The sequence below is a fragment of the Diabrotica undecimpunctata genome, chromosome 4 (genome assembly GCF_040954645.1).
Source record: "Diabrotica undecimpunctata isolate CICGRU chromosome 4, icDiaUnde3, whole genome shotgun sequence".
NCBI classification, from domain to species: domain Eukaryota; kingdom Metazoa; phylum Arthropoda; class Insecta; order Coleoptera; family Chrysomelidae; genus Diabrotica; species Diabrotica undecimpunctata.
In genome coordinates, this window is record NC_092806.1 from 114317512 (window position 1) to 114340414 (window position 22903).

A 22903-nucleotide genomic window follows, 5' to 3' on the forward strand; every position below is an offset into this window, starting at 1 on the left:
CTTGTTAATTTTCAGTCCCTCTTCTATCCGATTAAAATTATTTGGGTGCTTATATCCGCTTCTATCCGAAGAGGTCCTGAAAAAAGCTCTTGAGGGTGAAACAGCTGGAATAAAGGTAAATGATAGGGATAGGGATAGGGATAAGGTAAATTAGATATGCGGACGACACTGTGATTTTAGCCGAAAACATTGAAGATCTTCAGAGACTGGTGACCAGAATAGCAGAGTATGGAAAAGAGTATGGTCTAACAATGAATGTCAAGAAGACGAAATTTATGAGAATATCGAAAACTCAAAGAAATAACGAGAGTCTTCTAATAAACGAAACCAACGTCGAACAAGTGGACAAATATGCATACCTGGGAACAATAATTAACTCCACAAATGATTACAATCAGGAGATAAAAATAAGAATAGAAAAGGCTAGAGCAAATTTCAACAAAATGAGAAGAGTTCTATGTACCAGGGATTTAAAACTGGAACTAAGAGTTAGGTTGGCGAGGTGCTATGTTTTTTCGACCTTATTTTATGGAATGGAATCTTGGACCTTGAATGCTACATCAACGAAAAAACTGGAATCATTTGAGCTGTGGGTGTACAGAAGAATTCTGAAAATATCATGGACAGAACACGTCACAAACAAAGAGGTTCTGAGAAGGATGAACAAAGAAATGGAAATTTTAAATTCAATAAAAACAAAAAAATTGGAATATCTCGGACATATTACACGTGGAGAGAAATACACCTTGCTCCAACTGATCATGCAGGGAAAGATCCAAGGAAAGAGAAGCATAGGGAGGCGTAGAATGTCATGGCTGCGCAACCTGAGAGAGTGGTACGGATGTACATCAAATGAACTTTTCAGAGCAGCCGTCTCAAAAGTTCGAATAGCTATGATGATTGCCGACCTCCGCCGCGGAGATGGCACTTGAAGAAGAAGATATTTCCACCGCTTCCCGATACAACCGTGGGTACTACCCACGGGTCGAGTTGATACTTTTATTTAACATTGATTTCGCGCCCAGAACTACGTTCAAATTCGACGGTCGCTTCAAGAGTTGTTTCTGAGACAACAGTTCATTCTACACAAAAAGTGCTAATAAACATTTTTGTTCAAACTTGGCCACATTTTTTATTCGAAACAATTTTTTCTACAGCGTGTAGATTCTTGGTAAATCGATTTTTTGCGTTTTTACTCTCCTACTAGGGGGTTTTAGGGGGAAGTCCAAGGATTCAAGTAGTAAACTTTTTTGCTTCTTTTTGGGGTCCCAAAATTGATATTCTCGGCAAAATTCAGATTGTTCGTATGATTTTTAGGAGTCAAATCAGCATTTGCTAACCATGTCGAAAAGGAAGACGAAACAATAAGATGTACTGACGAAAAAAGTTATATTAATACATCAACTTCTAAGGAAGCTGTTTCAAGAGCAGATATGTCAAGTTGGCCATATTCTGTGGAAATGAATAAACTGTTGTATTTTTATGTTTTATTTTAAAATTGATCGATCAAGGGACCACCAATTTCATAAATAAGTGTACACATTATTTACTTTAGAATTAAGTACTTTCTATTTTAACTATTAATATCTAGTTGGCGTTGTCAAATGCTTCGATAATGTAACATTTTCAGTAAACTGCTTAAAACAAATTTCACATTTCTAAGAACTTCCCTCAGTGTGGGTTCCAACCTCAAATGTTTTTTCAAATTACTAATTTGAATAATTTGCTTACAACATATTTCACAATTGGTAAGGCTTTTCTCCACTGTGTATCCCTAAATGCTTTTTCAAAGTACTTGCTTCAGTAAATTGCTTAAAACAAATTTCGCACCTGTAAGGCTTTTCCCCAGTGTGTACCCTTAAATGATGTTTTAAAGATCCTGATTGAGTAAATTGCTTAAAACAAGTTTCACACTTGTAAGGCTTTTCGCCAGTGCGTATACTTAAATGCCTTTTCTATAAACTATAAACTGTAGAGCACGTCCTATGTGAATGTCCAGAGTTATCGTTAATACGAGAGTACGCGTTCGGCGAGTCCTGGCCAACACCTGCCCACATAAGAGAGATGTCTCCTGGTGACTTGTCCACCTTCCTAGAAATGGCAGGATGGACAATGAGCTAAGGGTAACAGCTCCGTGGAAGGATGCACAATGGGTCAATTGTGGCCTAAGTGCTGTGAAACTTAACTCGCCCTCACTACTCTACAGATACAGATCCTAAAATGCATTTTTAAATGTCCAATTTGACAAAATTGCTTAAAACAACTTTCACACTTGTAAGGGTTTTCTCCAGTGTGTATCCTTAAATGCTTTTTCAAATGTTGATCTCGAGTAAATTGCTCGGAACAAATTTCGCACTTGTAAAGTTTTTCGCCGGTGTGGATTCTTAAATGCTCTTCCAAATGTTTTTTAAAGTTCCTGCTTCAGTAAATTGCTTAAAACAAATTTCGCACATGTAAGGCTTTTCGCCATTGTGTATCCTTAAATGATTTTTTAAAGTTCCTGATTCACTAAATTGCTTAAAACAAATTCGGAACTTGTAAGGCTTTTCGCCAGTGTGTATACTTAAATGCTTTTTCAAATGTCCAATTTGACTAAATTGCTTAAAACAAATTTCACACTTGTAAGGCTTTTCGCCAGTGTGTATCCTAAAATGCATTTCCAAATGTCCAATTTGACAAAATTGCTTAAAAGAACTTTAGCACTTGTAAGGATTGTCTGCAGTGTGTATCCTTAAATGCTTTTTCAAACGTTGATCTCGAGTAAATTGCTTGGAACAAATTTCGCACTTGTAAGGCTTTTCGACAGTGTGTATTCTTAAATGATTTTTTAAATATTCATTTCGACGAAATTGCTTACAACAAATTTCGCACTTGTAAGGCTTTTCGCCAGTGTGTATATTTAAATGCTGTTTCAAATGTCCAATTTGACTAAATTGCTTAGAACAAATTTCACACTTGTAAGGCTTTTCGCCAGTGTGTATCCTTAAATGTATTTTCAAATGTCCATTATGAACAAATTGCTTAAAACAAATTTCACACTTGTAAGGCTTTTCGCCAGTGTGTATCCTAAAATGCATTTTCAAATGTCCAATTTGACAAAATTGCTTAAAACAACTAGCGCACTTGTAAGGCTTTTCTCCAGTGTGTATCCTTAAATGCTTTTTCAAACGTTGATCTCGAGTAAATTGCTTGGAACAAATTTCACACTTGTAAGGCTTTTCGACAGTGTGTATTCTTAAATGTTTTTTTAAATATTCATTTCGACGAAATTGCTTACAACAAATTTCGCACTTGTAAGGCTTTTCTCCAGTGTGTATTCTTAAATGCTTCTTCAAAGTTCCTGATCGAGTAAATAGCCTAAAACAAATTTCACATTTGTACGGCTTTTCTCCAGTGTGTATTCTTAAATGCTTTTTCAAATATACAATTTGACTAAATCGCTTAGAACAAGTTTCACACCTGTAAGGTTTTTCGCCGGTGTGGATTCTTAAATGCTCTTCCAAATGTACAATTTGACTAAATTGCTTAGAACAAATTTCGCACTTGTAAGGCTTTTCGCCATTGTGTATCCTTAAATGTTTTTTTAAAGTTCCTGCTTCACTAAATTGCTTAAAACAAATTTCGCACATGTAAGGCTTTTCCCCAGTGTGTATCCTTAAATGATTTTTTAAAGTTCCTGCTTGACTAAATTGTTTAAAACAAATTTCGCACTTGTAAGGCTTTTCGCCAGTGTGTATACTTAAATGCCTTTTCAAATGTCCAATTTGACTAAATTGCTTAAAACAAATTTCGCACTTGTAAGGCTTTTCGCCATTGTGTATCCTTAAATGATTTTTTAAAGTTCCTGCTTCACTAAATTGCTTAAAACAAATTTCGCACTTGTAAGGCTTTTCGCCAGTGTGTATACTTAAATGCTTATTCAAATGTCCAATTTGACTAAATTGCTTAGAACAAATTTCACACTTGTAAGGCTTTTCGCCAGTGTGTATCCTTAAATGTATTTTCAAATGTCCATTTTGACTAAATTGCTTAGAACAGACTTCACACTTGTAAGTCATTCCAGTGTGCACTTTCAAATGCCTTTTTAAATTACCCAATGCTGTAAATTTCTTCAAAGATGTTTCACACTTGTACGAATTTTCCTGTATATGTGTTACCAATGTTCTTTCGAATTTCGTTTTAATCTCGTTCTGACGTAAACCTAAAATAAAAATCACATTATAAAACTTTGTATGCAAAAAGTGAAGATCATAAACAAAATGCAACAACTCTAGAATAAATAAACAAAATAAAAACCAAACTATGAGAGAAGTTCAGGTGGATAACGAATTATATCATTTTATATAAGGCGGCGTATTCTGCACGTGCACTTTATCTCTAAAAGTTCATCTGTTAGTATTTTGTCGTCCAAACTATTGGATGCTACCTCGCGAAACCAGTGTTTCCACGTATTTGTATACGTTATCTATTCTAATATGGGTTTGTTGTATCATTTTTTTGTGATGCTTATGATAACTCTAAGCTGATTCTGTTTGTTTTATGCGGTACTTCAGCCCTCTTAGCTCATTTCCATCCAAATTACATTTTGCCACGTATTTGGTCGGATATATTTTCCTGGTGACAGTTATGTTCACAGCACATTACTATTTAGCATGAGACTACACTAAATCCAACTGCCTACGTTTGCTGTGATTGGTCTTCATCGTCATCTGATTTGATTAATTTTTTGAAGTTATGTATGTATTTTTCTGTTTAATGCATCAATATTTAAAATATTTAAAAATGTGAAGGTATGCAGAAAATTGAGAGAAGCTATGCATAGTGTTACCCAAAATCGGTTTTGGTCTTGTTTTTGCGTTTTCACCTAATGTTAGCAAGACCAATACTAAAACTGACCGTGCAAGATTTGAGCAAGAACAAGGCTAAGCCTGCTAAGTCTTTTTAGAAAGTGTAGTAGTTTGGTTATATGCTTAGACTCTATAAGACACAAAAAAATATGTAATAAAAATTTGGAAAATTGGACTTATGCGCATTACGAACAATACCATAAACATACATAGCGAATCAAAATATTCATTAATTAAACACTTGACAATTTGACACATATTCAGAGATATAATTACAATTACATTATATCCCAGCAGACGACTTCTTCGATCTGAAATTAATTTTCCAGATTTTGAGAATAGCCGCCCTCTAATCATAAAATAATCTTCTTGCGTTGTGACGCCGACAGTAATATGATAGCTGATAAAAAATATAATAAGGTTAGCATATCTACTGTTCAGGACACCCACTTAATAATTCAATTTTTTCCCTTATTATAATTTAGTTAGGAGGAATCTAAATACCACAAATCTTATCGGCCTAAGACTAAACATCGTTCCTGCTGAGTGTGCGATGCGATCATTGGGTTAAACAAAATATGCTAAAAGAGCGCGGTTAATATTCAAAAGTAACGTGACAAATCAATAACAGACAATGCCGGCTACAGTGTAAACAAAATACCGACATATTTAAAGTAACGAAGTAACTAAAAGTATTTTTATTTATATACATGGTGTGTATGTTCAGTAAACTGTATTACTTTGTATTAATTCTTGGTCAAAAAAATTGATATAAAGTAAGAGTAATGTCAAAGCTATTACGCACTGTTCTGTAATTTAATTTTTAGTCTTTTATTTAAATAAATGGCAAAATGTATATCTCTTTTATTCCATTTCATATAAGGTGAGGGTCCATCAATCCCTTTCTAGACAGATAATGTTCTTTAAAATACAGTCAAGTTTATGTCATTAATTTGTTTTTTTTTTGTGTTTTAACCATGTTTTAGCACATGTAAGCTTATTAAATGCAAACATTTATAAAGAAACAGATTGATTCCCTTGGGATATGATAGATAGCTCAGTTATGCTGCAAGACCAAGACCAAGAGCGCAATACCAAGATCAAGGCCTAGATCAGGTGTATTGGCGCAAGACCAAGACCAAGACTGTCTAAGTCTCGTTGCATTTGGGCAACACTAGCTATGCAGCATAAAACAGTTCATACAAAGGAACATAAGACATTATACTATGATTGTAACATAATTAACATTGATGGTACCCAATACTTTACTTGCAATAATTAAAAATATACTTCTTTCTTTAGGATATTAGCCCAACTATACAGTTAGGACTGACTAATCTGGTGGATCAATTAAACTGAAAGAAGTGTGCCCATCCATACTCATTTGCAAACTGAGAGATCCAGGACAAGTTTCGGTCAGTTATTAGAAAACACATGCTGGACATACAGGAGAATTGATAACCATGTATCTGTCAAAAGCACAAGAAAAAAATGTTGTAGAAGTTAACATCTGAGGTACCACCCAGTAAAATTTTAGAAAATTGGAAACACCAAAAATATAAAGACTTGCCCTATTAACATGTAAAGATCTCACAAATTTGTATAATAGGTACCTATTCACAAGAAACGATATCAAAATGACATGGTAGCAACAAAATTAAAGGTTCAGGAATGGAACGCTAACAAGAACTATGCTTCCTTATTCAAGAAGGAAGGTAAACACTTTTTATAACTGACAAATATAATTAAAGTTACTCCAATTTGCCTTGTGTAAATATTTATCCTTGTGTGGCTCATATAACAAACTTTACTCTAACAGAATCAACATTCATTCCTTGATATGTAATATACGATAAACATTTTTAAATACTATATCTGCTAAGTTTGTAGTTATTTAATTACTATTTAAATGGGAATAAGCCACAATTAAAGGTTAAAATACGTTTATTGACGTTTCAATTTCCACTTCGAAAATTTTGAGAACGATTTCCGAAGTGGAAATTGAAACGTCAATAAACGTATTTTAACCTTTAATTGTGGCTTATTCCCATTTAAATAGTAATTAATTTAAAATGCCACAAGAAAATAGCTTCAGGACAATATGTAGTTATTTACTTTCTACATTTAAGTTAATTTTGTTACGGAGATGATGGTGGTGGTAGTAGTTAATGTGGCAAATTTACTGGTTTAATTAAACCTTACCATACTCCCTCGTGTAATAAATCTCACACTTGTCAGAAATCAACAACTTTCATTTCTTAACTCTTTCTAATATTGGAACACAATAACTGACATATCGTCTGTGAGACTACCCCAAATAAAAATAATTTCTTTGCATGTTTCTTGTGAAATTCAGTTAAAATATATTTTAATCTTCTTAATTACATTCATTTGCAATAACATATTTTCAATAAATATCAAAAATCAACACAAAGTAATTGAAAAAAGAATTATTACTTTGGAAACCGAAAAATATAAACCAAGTGTAACACTTAAAAAGTTTACAGTAAAAAAATAATTATAAATTATTATTAACTAATATAGATCTATAAAACTTCTTAGGGGATATAACAAAATGTATATGAAGTAAACACACACTTGAAAAAGTAAATTATAAATTAAAACATTATAAATTAGGCAGACATTATAAATTAAAGTAAGTTATAAAAGTAAATACAAAGGTATTTAGTCATTCGTTTTTTTTTACTTGGGCAAATCGAGCCTATTTTTCTTTTTTCCAAGATGTCGCCATCTCTATCGCAGTTATTTCTTGAATACTTAATACCTGATGTATACAAATTTATTTATTTCTCTTGGAATATAATTCTAGATCTTCGCATATGTGGTTCAACTAACTGTTTTGCCAATTGTTTTAGAAAATTAGATTTTTCCGATATTGTAGGATTGTCTTTGTATGCCTGCTGAACTACGTATGCATTGATGCAAGATATACCTACAATTCTAAAAAATATTCCCATTGGCCACATTTGGGTACGACGTCTGCAAGTACTTTCGGAACATTTCTCAGATCTACTGAGTCGACTCCTTTGGTCGTATTGTACAACGATACAATTTTTGGCTTTTCGTTTGCAACACAGTGTCTGTACAATGGTGCATGGAGTATATAAGAATTGTAGCTTTTCCTCTTTTACAGCATATGACACCAATGTCATCTGTTCAGTAAAACCATATAGGGTGCTTCTATCTCCTTTCTATTTGGTAGAAAAGAATTTTTTTATTCCCACTCTTTTTATTTTTTTTTTTATGGTTCCCACGTAAGTCAAGCCATTTTTCCCTAAAAGTTGCACTAACTCAATCGATAAAAACCAATTATCTGCGGTGACATTTCGATTTGTTTTGAACAATGGACAAGAAAGTGGTAAAAGAGATTGAGTTAGCTTCGAAACTTTTTTATTTTCTAATAGTTCACGCCCATCAGAGTCCTTCCCGCAATATGTACAGCTATTATACAAATACCTGTTCCTCGCATCTGAGACACATCAGTTTGAGACCATATTTGTCGGGTTTGTTCGGCATGAACATTTTAAATTTGCATCTGCCCCGAAAACTAACTATAATAGCATCCCATCGACACATATAGTCTGGCCAACTGAATATATGTTTTGATTATCAAAACGAAGACATGCTAACAGCACAGCAAACCCATCTTTACTCATAACACACCGAAAAATGTCTCTTCCAGTACCATACGTAGCAAAAATGGTGCGAATATACTCATGATTTGAGATGAAAACGGCAGTATAAATTAGCATACCCAAAAATGCTTTCATTTCAATCAAATCCGTGTCACGAATTTCACTTCTATCAGTTTTTTGTATTGTTCCAGATAACTACAGATTTTAGCATTGGTCTAGTGAATAATTTGCTCAATCATCTCTGTAGAAAACAGTAAATTCCAAACATCTAAAGGGGATGCATTATTTCCAAACGGACGAGCAGAATTCTTTAGACCAGGAAGTTTTATATCTTTATTATGTTTCAAAGTTCTCCCTCGTGTAGGTATAACTTCTTGCGCCGCCCATTTAAAACGATTTTTGCCGAAAATATTATTTTGATTAGATGAGTCATCTTACTCAATATTTTCGTCTTCGCCACTCTCTTCCGATATTTCAGATGCTGTATCCTGCTTACTTTCGATAGCACAATCATATTCTGCATTCTCTATTTCACTTCCACCACTATCACATTCTTCGTACCATTTCGTAACTGTTTTTTCATAATTATCATCCATAAAATGCACACTCTTTGAGGAATGTGCTTTATTACTCATTTTGACCACTTTTAAGTATCACAACTTAACAGTAAACAAATAATCCACGTCTAATAATAGTTACTCTCATACTGATGTATCGTCTGACATATTATGCCTAACTTTTATTGTCGGATAATTTCGGTTCAGTTCGAGATCTAATTCTAATATTTGGTAACTATAAATACTATTTGAGAGTATACTGACGAAAAACTAAATATTTTATTAATTACAGTAGATATTACAGTTTTAAAAACAGCCGTAGTCTGGTAGACTACGCGTCGGTACTTAAGGGTTAAATAACTAGTTGTAAGTTATTGTCTTTTTATCATCATCATTTGATATTGTAGTATTATAATAATTCTAATTTATTGTTTTTATTTATTATTAAAGGTTCTATTTATAACACTTACAAATTTATTAAAGTCTTTAATACTAATTTATTTCACAATATTTATTTATCGCGTACAATTATATTTTCGGACTCAAACTAACTGTTCTTCAAAAACTTTCGTGTTTATACTAAAAATACAGTTATTCTCGAGGGGGCATTTGACCTTCCAGAACTTCTCCGATCGTCGTGGAGCCAAACAGGTCTTTTACCGTAGGGGACTAGACATTTCTGCCGGCAGGTATATGATCTGGAAAATACTTGAATGAGAAAGGATATTAGTCATAAATATGTTTACAGTTTTGAGTCGTATGACACGTCATTATCTATCGTAACAATATACAACCCTTTTTGGATCTTGGCCTGTTTAAGAACACTAAGGTATATCTTCTTTACATACAATTTTCTTTCACTTGTTTATATATGTGGCTCAAGACTTTTCCTTCAGAATTAGCCAATTGACTTTCTTCACTTTTAGTAAATGTCCAGGCTTCAGATCCATTTGTGAATAACTGGTCGTATTAAGGTTTTATATAATTGGAACTTAGTTTTTTCTTGTAATATTACCTGATCTTAGTTACTTAATTAAGCCACGGTAGCTTTTATTAGCTATGAATATTCTTCTTCCCCTTTCTTCGTCAATGTTAATATTGCATGTAACTAGGGATCCTAAGTATATAAAGCTTTTCACACTTTCAATGTTATACTCTGCTATAGTTAGGTTTTGTAATGACTGATTTCCTGATGTTTTGCCTACATACTTATATTCCGTTTTATCTTGATTGGTTTTCAGTCTGATTATCTTTTTAAGTGTGGTATTTAATAGTATACACGACAAGGTGTCGCTGGTCTAATTTTACTTTTCTTTTTTAGGGTTTTTTTGCCAGTATTATTAATTGAGTGGTTAATTTAAACTCTGTCATTGCTTGGATTAGATATTCTCGATTTATGTATAACCATATTTGGGAAAAACTATCAAATCCAGGTATGAGTAGGAAACTAATGAATTTGTCAGAGGTAAGTTAAAACAAACGAATGTTATCCAGGAAAAAACCAATCGAAGTCTGCAAATGGAAAACTTAAAAAATTTCATAAAAGAATTAGATGACGAAAGTTTTACCAAATTTCTGAAAGACATTCAAAGAACAATGCCTAAGGCGAAAAATGTTCCAATAAAAAAAGGAACTGAGTAAACATTAAATTTAATTAACCATAATTTTTGGAGCTCACAAGTATTTTTTGTTTTGTATCTGTATTGAATTTTTATTATATGTAGTTGTATAGGCTTATTTACAAAAATGTTAGTTAATTTAACATTATTATAGATTTTTCTTGATTAGCAGTGTAGTGAAATTTATTAAAAGGATTATATGTATGCATACTTACTGAATTTTAAAGCCATGTTAAATAATGATGTTATTTACTTTTATATTAGAGTTGTATTTTTAAATCAGGGTGTACTGGGTCCTAGGCGAGAATTAGAGTGGTTTTACCTTCGCCATTGAACCAAAAAGACCAACAGAATTCAGTGTTTCAAAAATGAAAGTGGAATAACGTTAATTTTGATTTATGCAAGGCAGGTCCACAACAGCAATTTTTATTATACAACAGCTAATAGAAAATTTTAGACTGAAAGAGAAACGTTCGTATTCATAGTCCGCCTCCAGCGCGTCGCTGGCTGTTCACCACCATATCTATGTTTCATAGTCGACCTACAGCCTGGTTGACGCAAGCGTAAAGCATCTTTATCCGAACAGTCGCTGGCATGTCGCTGGATACGCGCCAGTCGCTTTCATAATGATCTCACACTCGAATGACGCATGCCCTGTTTAGAGATTTTCGAAGGTTCGCCAGAGAAGGTATATGCATGCTCTGGCGATTCGCCCGTCAATTTGAAATACGTTTGCGATGGACGATTTACATCAATATTATGTAGTTAACCGAGAAATAAATGAACAAAACGATATATTACAAGTACCCAGAAGATATATAAGGGACATGCAAAATCCATTACACTTTTATAATGATAATGAATTTAGAGGTATAGATTTCGAAAACAAACAGTTATTGAAATAATGTTGCCAGTAATATATGATGAAATGGTGAAAATTAATCGACGTGGATTACCGTTTCCACCCATTTTATGTCTTTTAGTTGCCTTGAGATTTTATGCTACTGGAAATTTTCAGGTAGGATAAATTAAAGAATTTATTTTTATTTAAACTAATATACTGAATGCAATCTATCTGTTGGTTGAATGATATTTGCGAAAACAATATCCTATGCATAGTCCAGGTTTTTTTTGTCACAATCAGCACACTCGTATATTGTGTTTTTTTTAAATTTTATCCATACAACATATTCTACATCGTTTTTTGTCACGTACTGGTTATATTTCAATATTTATAATGGTCTGACAACATTCCATCCTCTCTTGGTTGTATGTTCAGTCAAAGTATTGGCAAATTCAGAAGATCCTTTTTCCCTCCTCGTAGATTCGTCACTGACTACCCAACGCTTATCTACTCCCCATACAATTGTAAAAAAAACCAGACATTTGCAAGAAAATTGCACTTTCATATCAAAAAAAACGAGTTATTTATCTCGTACTTTTTTTAAGCAAGGCGCAATATTTAATTACTTAATATTATTATTAATATTAAAAACAATATATAAAGCTTTAATACTATTACCAATATTAAAAACTTTAATATATTATACATTATAATATGAATGAGTAGAAACGATTACATTTAAATTTGGCAAATTGTAACTCCAGTCGACTAGTTCACAAGTACGATTGCTGTAGATCCTTGTCATCAAATACGTCTACGTTTTCATATCGAGTAGTAAGTAACCGATCGCTCACTAGCGGTTCTCCGAGGATTGACTATGAAACAGGGGATGAAATCTCGATGGAGTGTTCGCTAACTGAAAAGCCGCCGGCGACTCTTCCTGGCGACGCACTATGAATACCAGTGAAAGACTTACACATAATATTTATTATTCTTGAGAAGGCATATGACAGAGTTACCAGAAATCTACTGTGGTGGACTCTAAGTACGAAATGAGTGCCAGCTGAATATGTGAGAATTGTGAAAGTAGGGCTTCACCAGGGTTCCGCGTTAAGCTCGTATTTATTCTCATTCGTGCTGGACAGATAACAGCTGAACTTCAAGGGGAGATCCTTGGTCTTTAATGTATGCCGATGATGCTGTATTGGTAGGATTAGAGCAGGATGAATGAAATGGAAAGAGCTAAGTGGAAAGCTGTGTGATAGAAAGGTAACAATAAAACTAAAAGGTTCTATAGGGCTTCCTTTAAGACCATCTATTATGTAAGGTACTGAATGTTGGGCAGTAATAAAGAAGAATGAACACAAACTGCACATTGCTGAAATGCGAATGTTTCATTGGATGAGTAGAGTAACTACAAAAGATGCAGTTAGGAATGTGTATATTAAAGAGAAAATTTGAGTGTGACTCCTATTGAAAAAAAAAAGAGAAAACATAGATTAAGGTGGCTAGGGTATACACAATGTAGAGATGAAGACCATTACGTACAAAAAGTGGAGATATGCTTAGTCCCTGGAAGAAACAGAAGAGAAAGTCCAAAAATGGTGGCGAGCGACAGTTAGTCAGGATATGGTGATAAAAGGGATTCACATTGATATGGCACAGAATAGAAAGTTTGAAGGAAAATAATAAGAGAAGCTGACCACACATGGAGAAAGCCAAGAGAATAAATAATGATAATGATGAATGTTCTAAAAATAAAAATAATACGAGAACTAAACAAAAAGTATCTAATAAAAAAATTAAAACAATAATACCTAGATATTTAATAAAAAAGCATCACTAGGATATCAAAATAAAATGAAATAATACACTTAAATAGTGTAGTTTAAATAGTTTGAAATCTAAAGTTGGAACATATTTTTACCTAGGGTAGACTGGGGCTAGTTGTGCCACTTTGGACAAAATAATTTTTAACATTTTTTTCGTAATTTTTAGGGCTGTTAGATTACTTTAATGAGGTACTATTTTTAATTGGGAATCATTATTTGGGAACATCAGCAATTTTTAAGCAATACCTTACAGTATGTAAATAGTTTTACAAAATGCACATATTGTCACAATTTGCCCCAATATGGGGTAAGTTGTGACGAACTTGGGGCAGGTTGTGACAGTAAATATTTTTAAATATAATAAACTTTAGTTGGAGAATAATAACAAAGTTTCCATAATAAATTTATTTTATAGTTAAGTATAGATACATAAATGTTTGATAAATGTTTATGTAAGAAACAAATGTGTAGAAAAACATCTAGTGAATTTAAAGTAAAATAAAAAACTTAATCGCTATCGTCAATTTGTGCTGATTCTACTTGTAGTTCTGAAGAGTGGCAGTTTATACAAACATAATAAAGATCATCTTTTGTGCACTTTACATGAGCCCACCTCTTGCATTCCATACATTGCACCCAGTCTTCTCCTAACCTAGACTTTTTATATGGTCCCATACAAACTAAGCAAAAGTAATCTTCTTCCTCTTCTTCTGAGCTGTCTTCTCTTTTTCTTGTTGCGGTCTCTTTCTTTGGCGCTGCTTTTTTCTTAGGCAACAGTTGTTTTGAGTCAAATAATTTTTTCTTTATTTTATCCTCTTTGCACTTTATTGTTTCCTTCCTCTTTAACTCTTCACTGCGAATTGTCCCCTTGACAGGTGTGCTAGTCAAAATTGCAGATGTTAAGCTCTTGCGTTTTTTATTTTTTCGAGGACCAGCTTTTGGCAGAGGTCTTATATCCATAGGGCTGACAGGCAGAACTTCGGCATGGAATGATCCTGGTAGGTTGGCCTGCGATGATCCTTGTTGATATGGTCCTGGTTGATAGGTATGGGAGGGTCCTGGCTGGTTAGCATAATATGACGACGGTTCAGGTTCATCGAGATGCTGAAACTCTTTAAGCTGCCCAGCACTGGCTTCCTCATTACCATCTACGATGTCAATAGGCCTATTCAAAGGTCGGTCGGTCACCGAAGAACACAGAAAGTCTTCTTCATTAAAAATGTTTCTATTGAATTCCCATATTCCTGTAGAACGAAATCCTGCCTGAACATTTGTTGGTGTTACAGCTTTAGGTAATGCTGTTTTCACTATACTTGGGATGTCATAAATTGAGACTGTGTTTCCAGGATGAGATTTCATCCATCCACACATGGCGTCGTTTAAAAACTTCTTAAATGGACCAAAAACGGAAACATCCAGTGGTTGAAGTCTATTTGTTGTATGGGGAGGGAACGATAAGAGAGTAATACCGTGCTCTGTACAATAGTCAAGGACTTCGATATATAGGTGAGCACTGTGGTTGTCTAACAGAACTAAAACCGGTGATTTCTTTGAGCACCTTACTTTTTTTACAAAATGCTTCATAAAAAACAAAAAGTCCGGGCCTGTTATCCAGCCACTTGGGTTAGCAGTACCACAACAAGCTACTGGCCCATCACGTACAAAATGCTCCTTGTAAAACTTACGTGGAAAAACGAACATAGGAGGAACTGAGTTACCCTCTGCGTTAATAGCAAGAACCATAGTAACATTGGTCCCCCTCTCAGCTGAAGTGACACCACCAACTCTTTTCTCGCCTTTCTTCGCTATGATTTTTACCGGTTTTTGGACAGTCCCAGTCCCTGTCTCGTCTATATTCCAAATATCATTAGCTGTAAAATGGTTTTGACTTAATACTAATTCGAGGTTATCAAAAAAGAGTCCGACATTGTGCTTGTTGAAACTTGTACTCCGACTTAAGCTGGTAGCCTCAGGAACACGAATAGACACATTATTGTTACGTTGCATGAACTTTGTAAACCAATCATTACTGGCGTGTTTTGTTGCTACCCAATTCTCAGGCACAAGAACTTTGTTCGCTATAGCAAATTCAAAAGCTAAACTTTTCATTTCTTTTGGGCTAATACCATAAAATATTTTCGCTGCCTGAACAGCATATTCACAGAGCTCTTCTTCTTGTTGTTGTGAAAATATCATTCGAGGTCTTTTGTAACCCATTTCTACCACTCCATCTGGATTGGTTTGTTGTTTTTTTATATATCTAAGTAAGGACATCCGGTTAACGCCATATTTTTCAGCTGCTTGCCTTAAACTACACGATCCAGACTTAACATCTAACGAAGCCGACTCGTAACTGTTTATATTACTCCGACCACGTTCCGTTTTCCTTTTATAATTTCTCACCATTATCTGTAACAAACCCATAAACATGCATTAAAATTAGTAGGGGCATGTTGTGACACTGTCACAATCTGCCCCAAGCCTTTCGTCACAACTAGCCCCACCGTACGCCATTTTACATAAAGCCACTTGCACAGACCTTGACACGTCGTATAGAAACCAAACTGTGTCTTACTAGAGAGAAATAAACAAACTATCTACTACAACTAGAATAAGTTTCTTACCTTGTGGTTTGAAAGTGAAATAACAATTCAAAGACAACAGCAAAATTTTACTTCGTTACAACGAAATGACATATAATTTTATAAAGCGGCAGAAACGCATAGCATCACAACCAAACTACACAAACAGACTGAGGACATGCGGACGTGGAATTCTGGGTAACCGGGCGACGCTGCTACCTATGGTTAGTCTATAAAACTATTTGTCACAACATGCCCCTGTCACAACTAGCCCCGATCTACCCTACATATCAAAAAAGGAAAATAATTACATTTCTCATAAAACTGTAATAGTCAGCCTAAAAATGCAAAAGTCATCCACTTACTACCAATACCCAATTTTCATTTTAATAAACATGAAACCCACCAAATTTTAAATTAAGACCAAATTATAAATAAGGATACGAAAATGGTTGCGTTTCGATTTAATTTGAGTTTCTTACCACTCCCTAACACGTGTTTCTGGGTCTACCCGTCATCAGAGAGAGTTTGTAAGAAAACTCTTAGTTTTCTTACTCTGATGACGGGTAGACCCAGAAACACGTGTTAGGGAGTGGTAAGAAACTCAAATTAAATCGAAACGCAACCATTTTCGTATATTTATCGTTCTTACTCGACGCGATGAGTACAAGAAAGATGGTAATTTATATGGGTAAATTGTTGATGCATAGTGGAATATAAATATTCCCAGCATCGCTCTTAATGGCTTGATTAAGCGTGAGTATACAATTTACTTTAATTGGTATCGACACATTTAACTTCATCTTTTATAAATAAGGAGACATGCCCACTGACCAATCATAGCAAACGTAGTTAGTTGGATTTAGTGTAGTCTATTTTAGCATGCTATCTACTATTAGCAACAACTACAGTCCATTTAATTTACTTACCGTTGCACGTCATTATCATTGACAGAGATCAAAGTTGACATAGTTGCCAAAGTATAAAAAAATCCTGAATCCATTTTAAATCAAATAGGTCACATAATTATTATTGCAAAAGTGGATTATACAACAAAACAAATTAATATTTAATGTAAATAAATAGAACCAAAACAAGAGTTAAAAAATAATCTTGTTAAAAACAATTTGAGCCGCTTGTATATGTCGAATAAAGATGTAAAATGGAATACTTAAACAAAACAACACTTTTTTCATTACTTATTAACATTAGTCAACACCGCAACTGTCAAATAAGTGTTACCAATTTATGCCAAAATATCACCTTCGTTCGATTACAGTTACAGTGTGTTCGGAACAAATGTTCTTCATAAAAACCCTTTATAATGCATTTATACAAATTAAATGAAATATATTATTGTGTATTTCTATTAATATAAGTTAACATTAATAGAAATCTTTAAATATTATTTCTACGCGTATATAATAAAATATGTCTAGTGGCTGTAATACCAGTGTACTCAGCAAAGTGATTCTAAAAAAGAACACACCTACCGCCTAAATATTTCGTATTGGTATCATGTGACCTCACGGCCTATGATGCGAATGACATGCAACGGTATGTAAATTAGATGAAGTATATTATTATTAAATTACTATATGCAATTAATCTATTAATACAAGCAAACCATTCAATTAGAGAAGATAAATTATATATAGATTTGCTTATCTACTTATTGATACTCCGAATTAAAAGTACATGATGATTAAAAAAAATGGTACATAATTTAAAAAAATTTGAATTTAGGAACATTCACGGAAAGAAAATTTTTCCACAGGTACCCTAGATAAAGAAACCTTAATTCCTAAGCATTGAGGCAGTGCACCATTAAGCACGAGCATGGCAGAGCATGGTGTTTTAGAGCAAATTACAACTCATATCAGGTATCATATAATCAGAGCCCAGCACACATAGCTTAAACATGGAACACAGGATTTTATATTGTAAGCTTGAATGCGATTTACCACACCCTCGAAGACTCTTTTCTACAATTATAATGTGAGTGTTTCATCCCACAAAGAACAAATTCAAGAATGTCAACAACTAAATAAGCAATATTCTGAGGGGAAAACTGATGATAGTACACCATAACTGGCTGGCACCATTTGAAGTAGACCCCAACATAGATGAAGAAGAGTAAGTAAACTAAGTCCCAGAAGCACCTGACCTCACATTTGAGGAACTCAAACCAGTTTAAGGTACTAGTAAGCAAGACATCATGGTACTGCTGAAGAAATCATGATCTACTCACACTTCCAGATGACTACTAACTGGGCCACACCTTTTCAGTCAGTATTAAAGATGCACCAGGATTGGCATCCATATTTCAAAAGAAGTTTGGTCAAGTTGCAGAACTGCAATACCAACTACCGGCTCATGAAACAGCTTTGAAACTACAAAATGCATCACATTATGTTTTCTATCTGGTAACAAAAGACACTGCCCATGAAAAAACTGACTATCAAAATGTATCTATGGGAAACATTACTTCAATTGAAAGAGAAGTGCTGGAGTCCAAGGTGCAAAAATTAGTCCTGTTAGTCCTGCCAAAGCAAGAATGCTACCAATAGGAGTGGAGGGTTGTCCAAAAAATGGTGGAGAAAATCTTACTAGTCTGTTGCAATCCATGGTTACTGATGTAGAGTGAAAATAGTACCGTGCCACTTTTACACAACTGGGAGTTGTAAGAGGGCTCAGTTGCTGATATTAGCAACCAGTTCCAGTCCCAACAAGCTTCCAGGAGGGCTTGCTATGCACCTGATTAAACATACTACATGTTCAATTGGCAGTCGAACTACAGCTATTCTAGTGTCACCGAGAGAATTCCACTTGGTTCCAGAAGTGTTTTAAAGAAAGAGGCAAACTATATGTACAGGTAATATTAGAATTTTATGAGCTACTAGTCTAATAAATATATTTATACTGTTAAATAAATAAAATTATAAATTCATTGTGTTTTAGTTTTATTATTAGAAGACTCTAAATAAATTACAATAAACATTATAATACTATTATTATTTTCGTCTTATTTTCTTTTTAATAATTACCGTAAATAATTAGCATGTAATTTAAATAAACTACATTTGCTCTGATTTTAACACACACTGCAATAAACTAATTCAAATTGATTTGTCCTTTGAGTCTTCTCACTAACGCTGAGCTAGATTTCCAGAACATTTACTTATTCATGGAGACATTGTTTATAACTGGCTGCCATCTCCTTGATTACTTTGTAGACATCTTCCACTTTCAGGTCCTTATGGAGGTCTGCATTCCAAATGTACTAAGAACCATCAAATATGTTCCTTAACACTTTTTTCTGTAATCTCTAAATTATTTAAATATTACTGATTTGGTACAGTCTCAAGGTTGCCACCCATATTTAAGTCTATACTGTTCTCAATATTTGTTTGTATCTCATTAATTTATATTTGTGGATAGCCCAAACTTTCCCTCAATCAACCAATATATTTTCTTATAATGAACATTTAACTTCTTTAAACAAATATGTACCTGCCTTTTATTAATGTAAAATATACTGTGAAGTTAAGCATCTAATACGATGCCCAAGTATTTTCAAATATATGAAATGAAGCACAAAATCTGTTTTATCCATTCTCAAACGCATATTGCTGAGAAAGTCAGATTCAAATGGGTTGTTACATTATTAGTGAATGTGGCAACCATTGTAAGCAAAGTTTCAACAATCCCTCAAACATTGACCAAAATATTTCTAACACTATAATGATATCCATAGGATAGTCTGCACTTGTCATGGAGAAGAAATGATGAAATGTATAACAAATAGAACAGGAATTAAAATAAAACTTACTCAGTTGTTGAACACAATAATGCAAAAAAAAGGGAAGATACTGCGAACCAGCTTGCATAATTGTGTTTAGCAGTAATTAAAATTTCAACTTAGTACAAGAAACTAGGTGACCTGTTATTTAGAGTAGCAGTTGACAATGAAGCTGTAAATGTTTATCTGTGCTGCAAGTAGAAGAACAAAATATGTGACATTATTTATTACTGGTTAAGACTTCTATTGCAAGGACTATCAAAACATTACTTGGAAGAGATTCCAAGATGAAATAATAAACTCCTGTGAAAATGTTGTTCATCTGGCTACACACACATGAAAACACTAAACATACCATCAAAAACTAAACAGGTTCATTTTTGGCCCTGTTTATAATACTTGTAATTCAATATATTCTTAATTGTTTGTTTCATACTTCAACATCATCTTTTAAACAAGAAATAGTGTCACTGTCACAAGAAATAGTTGGCCCATTTAATTTTTTTGAATCATATATGATTCACTTGTCAATGCAGTTGTTAAATTTATAAACCAATCTACTAAATACAAGCCTAAAATTGTATAAGGGTAATTTTTTATCAAAAAATGTAATAAAACAACTTCTGACACAACAAAACAGACATTTTAAGCTAGAAATGAAAAAATTCAGCAATTTTTTCAGAAAATTTGCTAAACTTTGGTGATTTTTGCAAATATGTTTCTGAGATAGATACTAAAAACCTTGTAAATGTTTTTTAACTACTGTCCACAATTTTACCATTTCATGGTAATCCATGTGAGAAGTAAGGAAACAATTTCTTCCAAATGCAAAACATAAAAATTAATAACCAGTAACAGAAGCAAAATTGATATATTGTACATTTTAAATTCACTCAATACATACACCAAAACTTTTTTTGCCAATGTTAAACAGTAATTTTGCTGTTTTCATACTTACATGGTTTTTCATGATCTATCTCCTTTAAGGCTTCTATCTGGAATGTTACATCTCTCTCAGAGTCTAAATTTTTCATATTCTTACTTTTAAATATAGCACCACACCCATGGTTTACTTCTAAATTATATTCATCCAATTCTTTTTTGATTTCTGTCTTAACTTCTTGCATAGTAATGGCAGGGAATGGGTCACTTACTTTATGTTGTAACACATGTTCTTCTATTTTAATATGGGCCGAACAATCTGATAGAGAATCATCTGTGTAATTACTTTCAAACATGCAGTCTTCGACTTCTGATTTAATTTGTACATTAACATGTTGCTCTAAAGAATATTCATTTTTGTCACATATTAAAACGTTTTGTTTTCTTTTTATAGAATCTTCACTTAACTCCATTTCGAATTTAAACCAAATGACTGGTTCCAATAGGCAATAATGGACAATGGAAGTGTGACGTCACAACTGTCAATTACTTTCCAAACAAAAGTTGAAATGCCCAATCTCAAGACTTTTTAAATTCTATAAAGTTAACATTTTGCTTCCTCTGCTGCTTTTTTTTAAATATAGTGTTTTTTAGGATAATACCATCATAATTCAGTGTTATATTTCTATGAAATATAGTTTAAAAGTTTAAATTAAAGACATTCTAACCTTACTTTATTGATACATGCATTTTATTGCTATTTAACAACATGCTTTATTGTTTACACAACCTTGTAAAATTGTTGTAGTAACTATTAGAATACTTAGATATTGCAAAAAGCGGAAAGATTCTGTAAAAAAAATGAAAAAATAACGAAAAATACAAATTATCCACACTAAACAAGGTTTGTTTGGAAATGGAAATGGAAAGTGAAACTGACAGATGACAGATGTCAATAAAATCTACGTCATCACTCCCACGGCTCATAAAACCTTCGCTGCGCCACCAGCATCGAGCAAAAAGACAAGATTGCTCGATGGCCACCAGTTGAAAAAGACTGGTAACTATTTTTTTTTTGTACGTTTGCAGAAATTACGGCTAAAAATAAATACATGTATTTCCATCTTGCGAGTAACGTACAAACGAAACGCGTTGGTCAAAACTAACATTATAGGTACCTATATTATTGTCTGAAAGGGATCTATCCATGGACGTATAAACACAGATATCTGTGTTTATACGTCCATGGATCTATCTAATAGAGGGATCATTTATATTACCAGTTGGATTCGAGTGGTAACGCATACAAGTTATTTATTTTTTTATTGTGGGGATTCCCAGATTAATTCAACTGGCGAGTAATTTTATTTGTAATTCCCAGCTTAGTTTAGTTATCTCGGTCGAGCCATAATAGTGCTTAAAATATTTGTATAAAGATTGTGTAAAATGAGTAATAGAACTGTTAAATTAGTAAATTTGGCGTTGCAAAATGCAACTGTAAGTGGTAGTTGTGTAGACCCCAATCAGAATTTGGATCGTCACCAAGAAACAACTATAAATACTTTAAGCGAATCAGAGGAAGAACCATTTAGCGACAATTCGGACTGTGAGCCTAATTACGCTTCTTCTGAATGTTCAACTAATTCAGATAAGGACGAATATAAAATCAGTCCCGAGAGTGACGATGAACTTATTGAAAACACAAGTAAGTAAACAATTTTTTTCTCTTCTTATTTATTACTTCATGTGAAATTTGTAGGAGACCAAGGTACTTCAAGTGAAATTTTCGAAAACGTAGCAACACTTGATGAATGGATACCAATAACTGAAAATAATGATATAAACATAGGTATAAATGAACATTTAGTAAATCCAGTAATTAACGTTCAGAGTGAATCCATTAGTCCTTGAAAGCTATTCACTATTTATAAATGACACGGTTATTGATCTCCTGGTTACAGAAACCAATCGATATGCATCTCAACAATTAAATAACAACTCAATCAAACCTAAATCTAGACAAAGATCCTGGATACCTGTAAATCAACAGGAAATGAAAAGCTTTTTAGCCATTATCATTTGTACAGGTCTGACAAATGTCCCTACTTTACAACAATACTGGTCTAAAAATCCTCTTTACCATAACAGTTTTATAAGTAGCATCATGACAAGGGACAGATTTTTATTGATCTTAAAATATTTACATTTCAACGATAACGATGGTTTGCAAAATACCACAGATAAACTATACCGAATTAGACCTTTATTAGACATTTTAAACA

At 33.4% G+C, this 22903-nt stretch overlaps 1 protein-coding gene across 1 annotated transcript; it reads right to left on the reverse strand.

The window, feature by feature from the left end:
- Positions 1-1480: 1480 nt before the first annotated feature.
- LOC140439871 (uncharacterized) lies at positions 1481-21535 on the reverse strand. Its single transcript, XM_072530038.1, has 2 exons — positions 20698-21535; positions 1481-4201 (listed from the first exon to the last, which is right to left on the reverse strand). The coding sequence occupies exons 1-2, from the start codon at positions 21092-21094 to the stop codon at positions 2697-2699; spliced, it is 1902 nt and encodes a 633-aa protein (XP_072386139.1). The 5' UTR covers positions 21095-21535; the 3' UTR covers positions 1481-2696.
- Positions 21536-22903: the final 1368 nt, after the last annotated feature.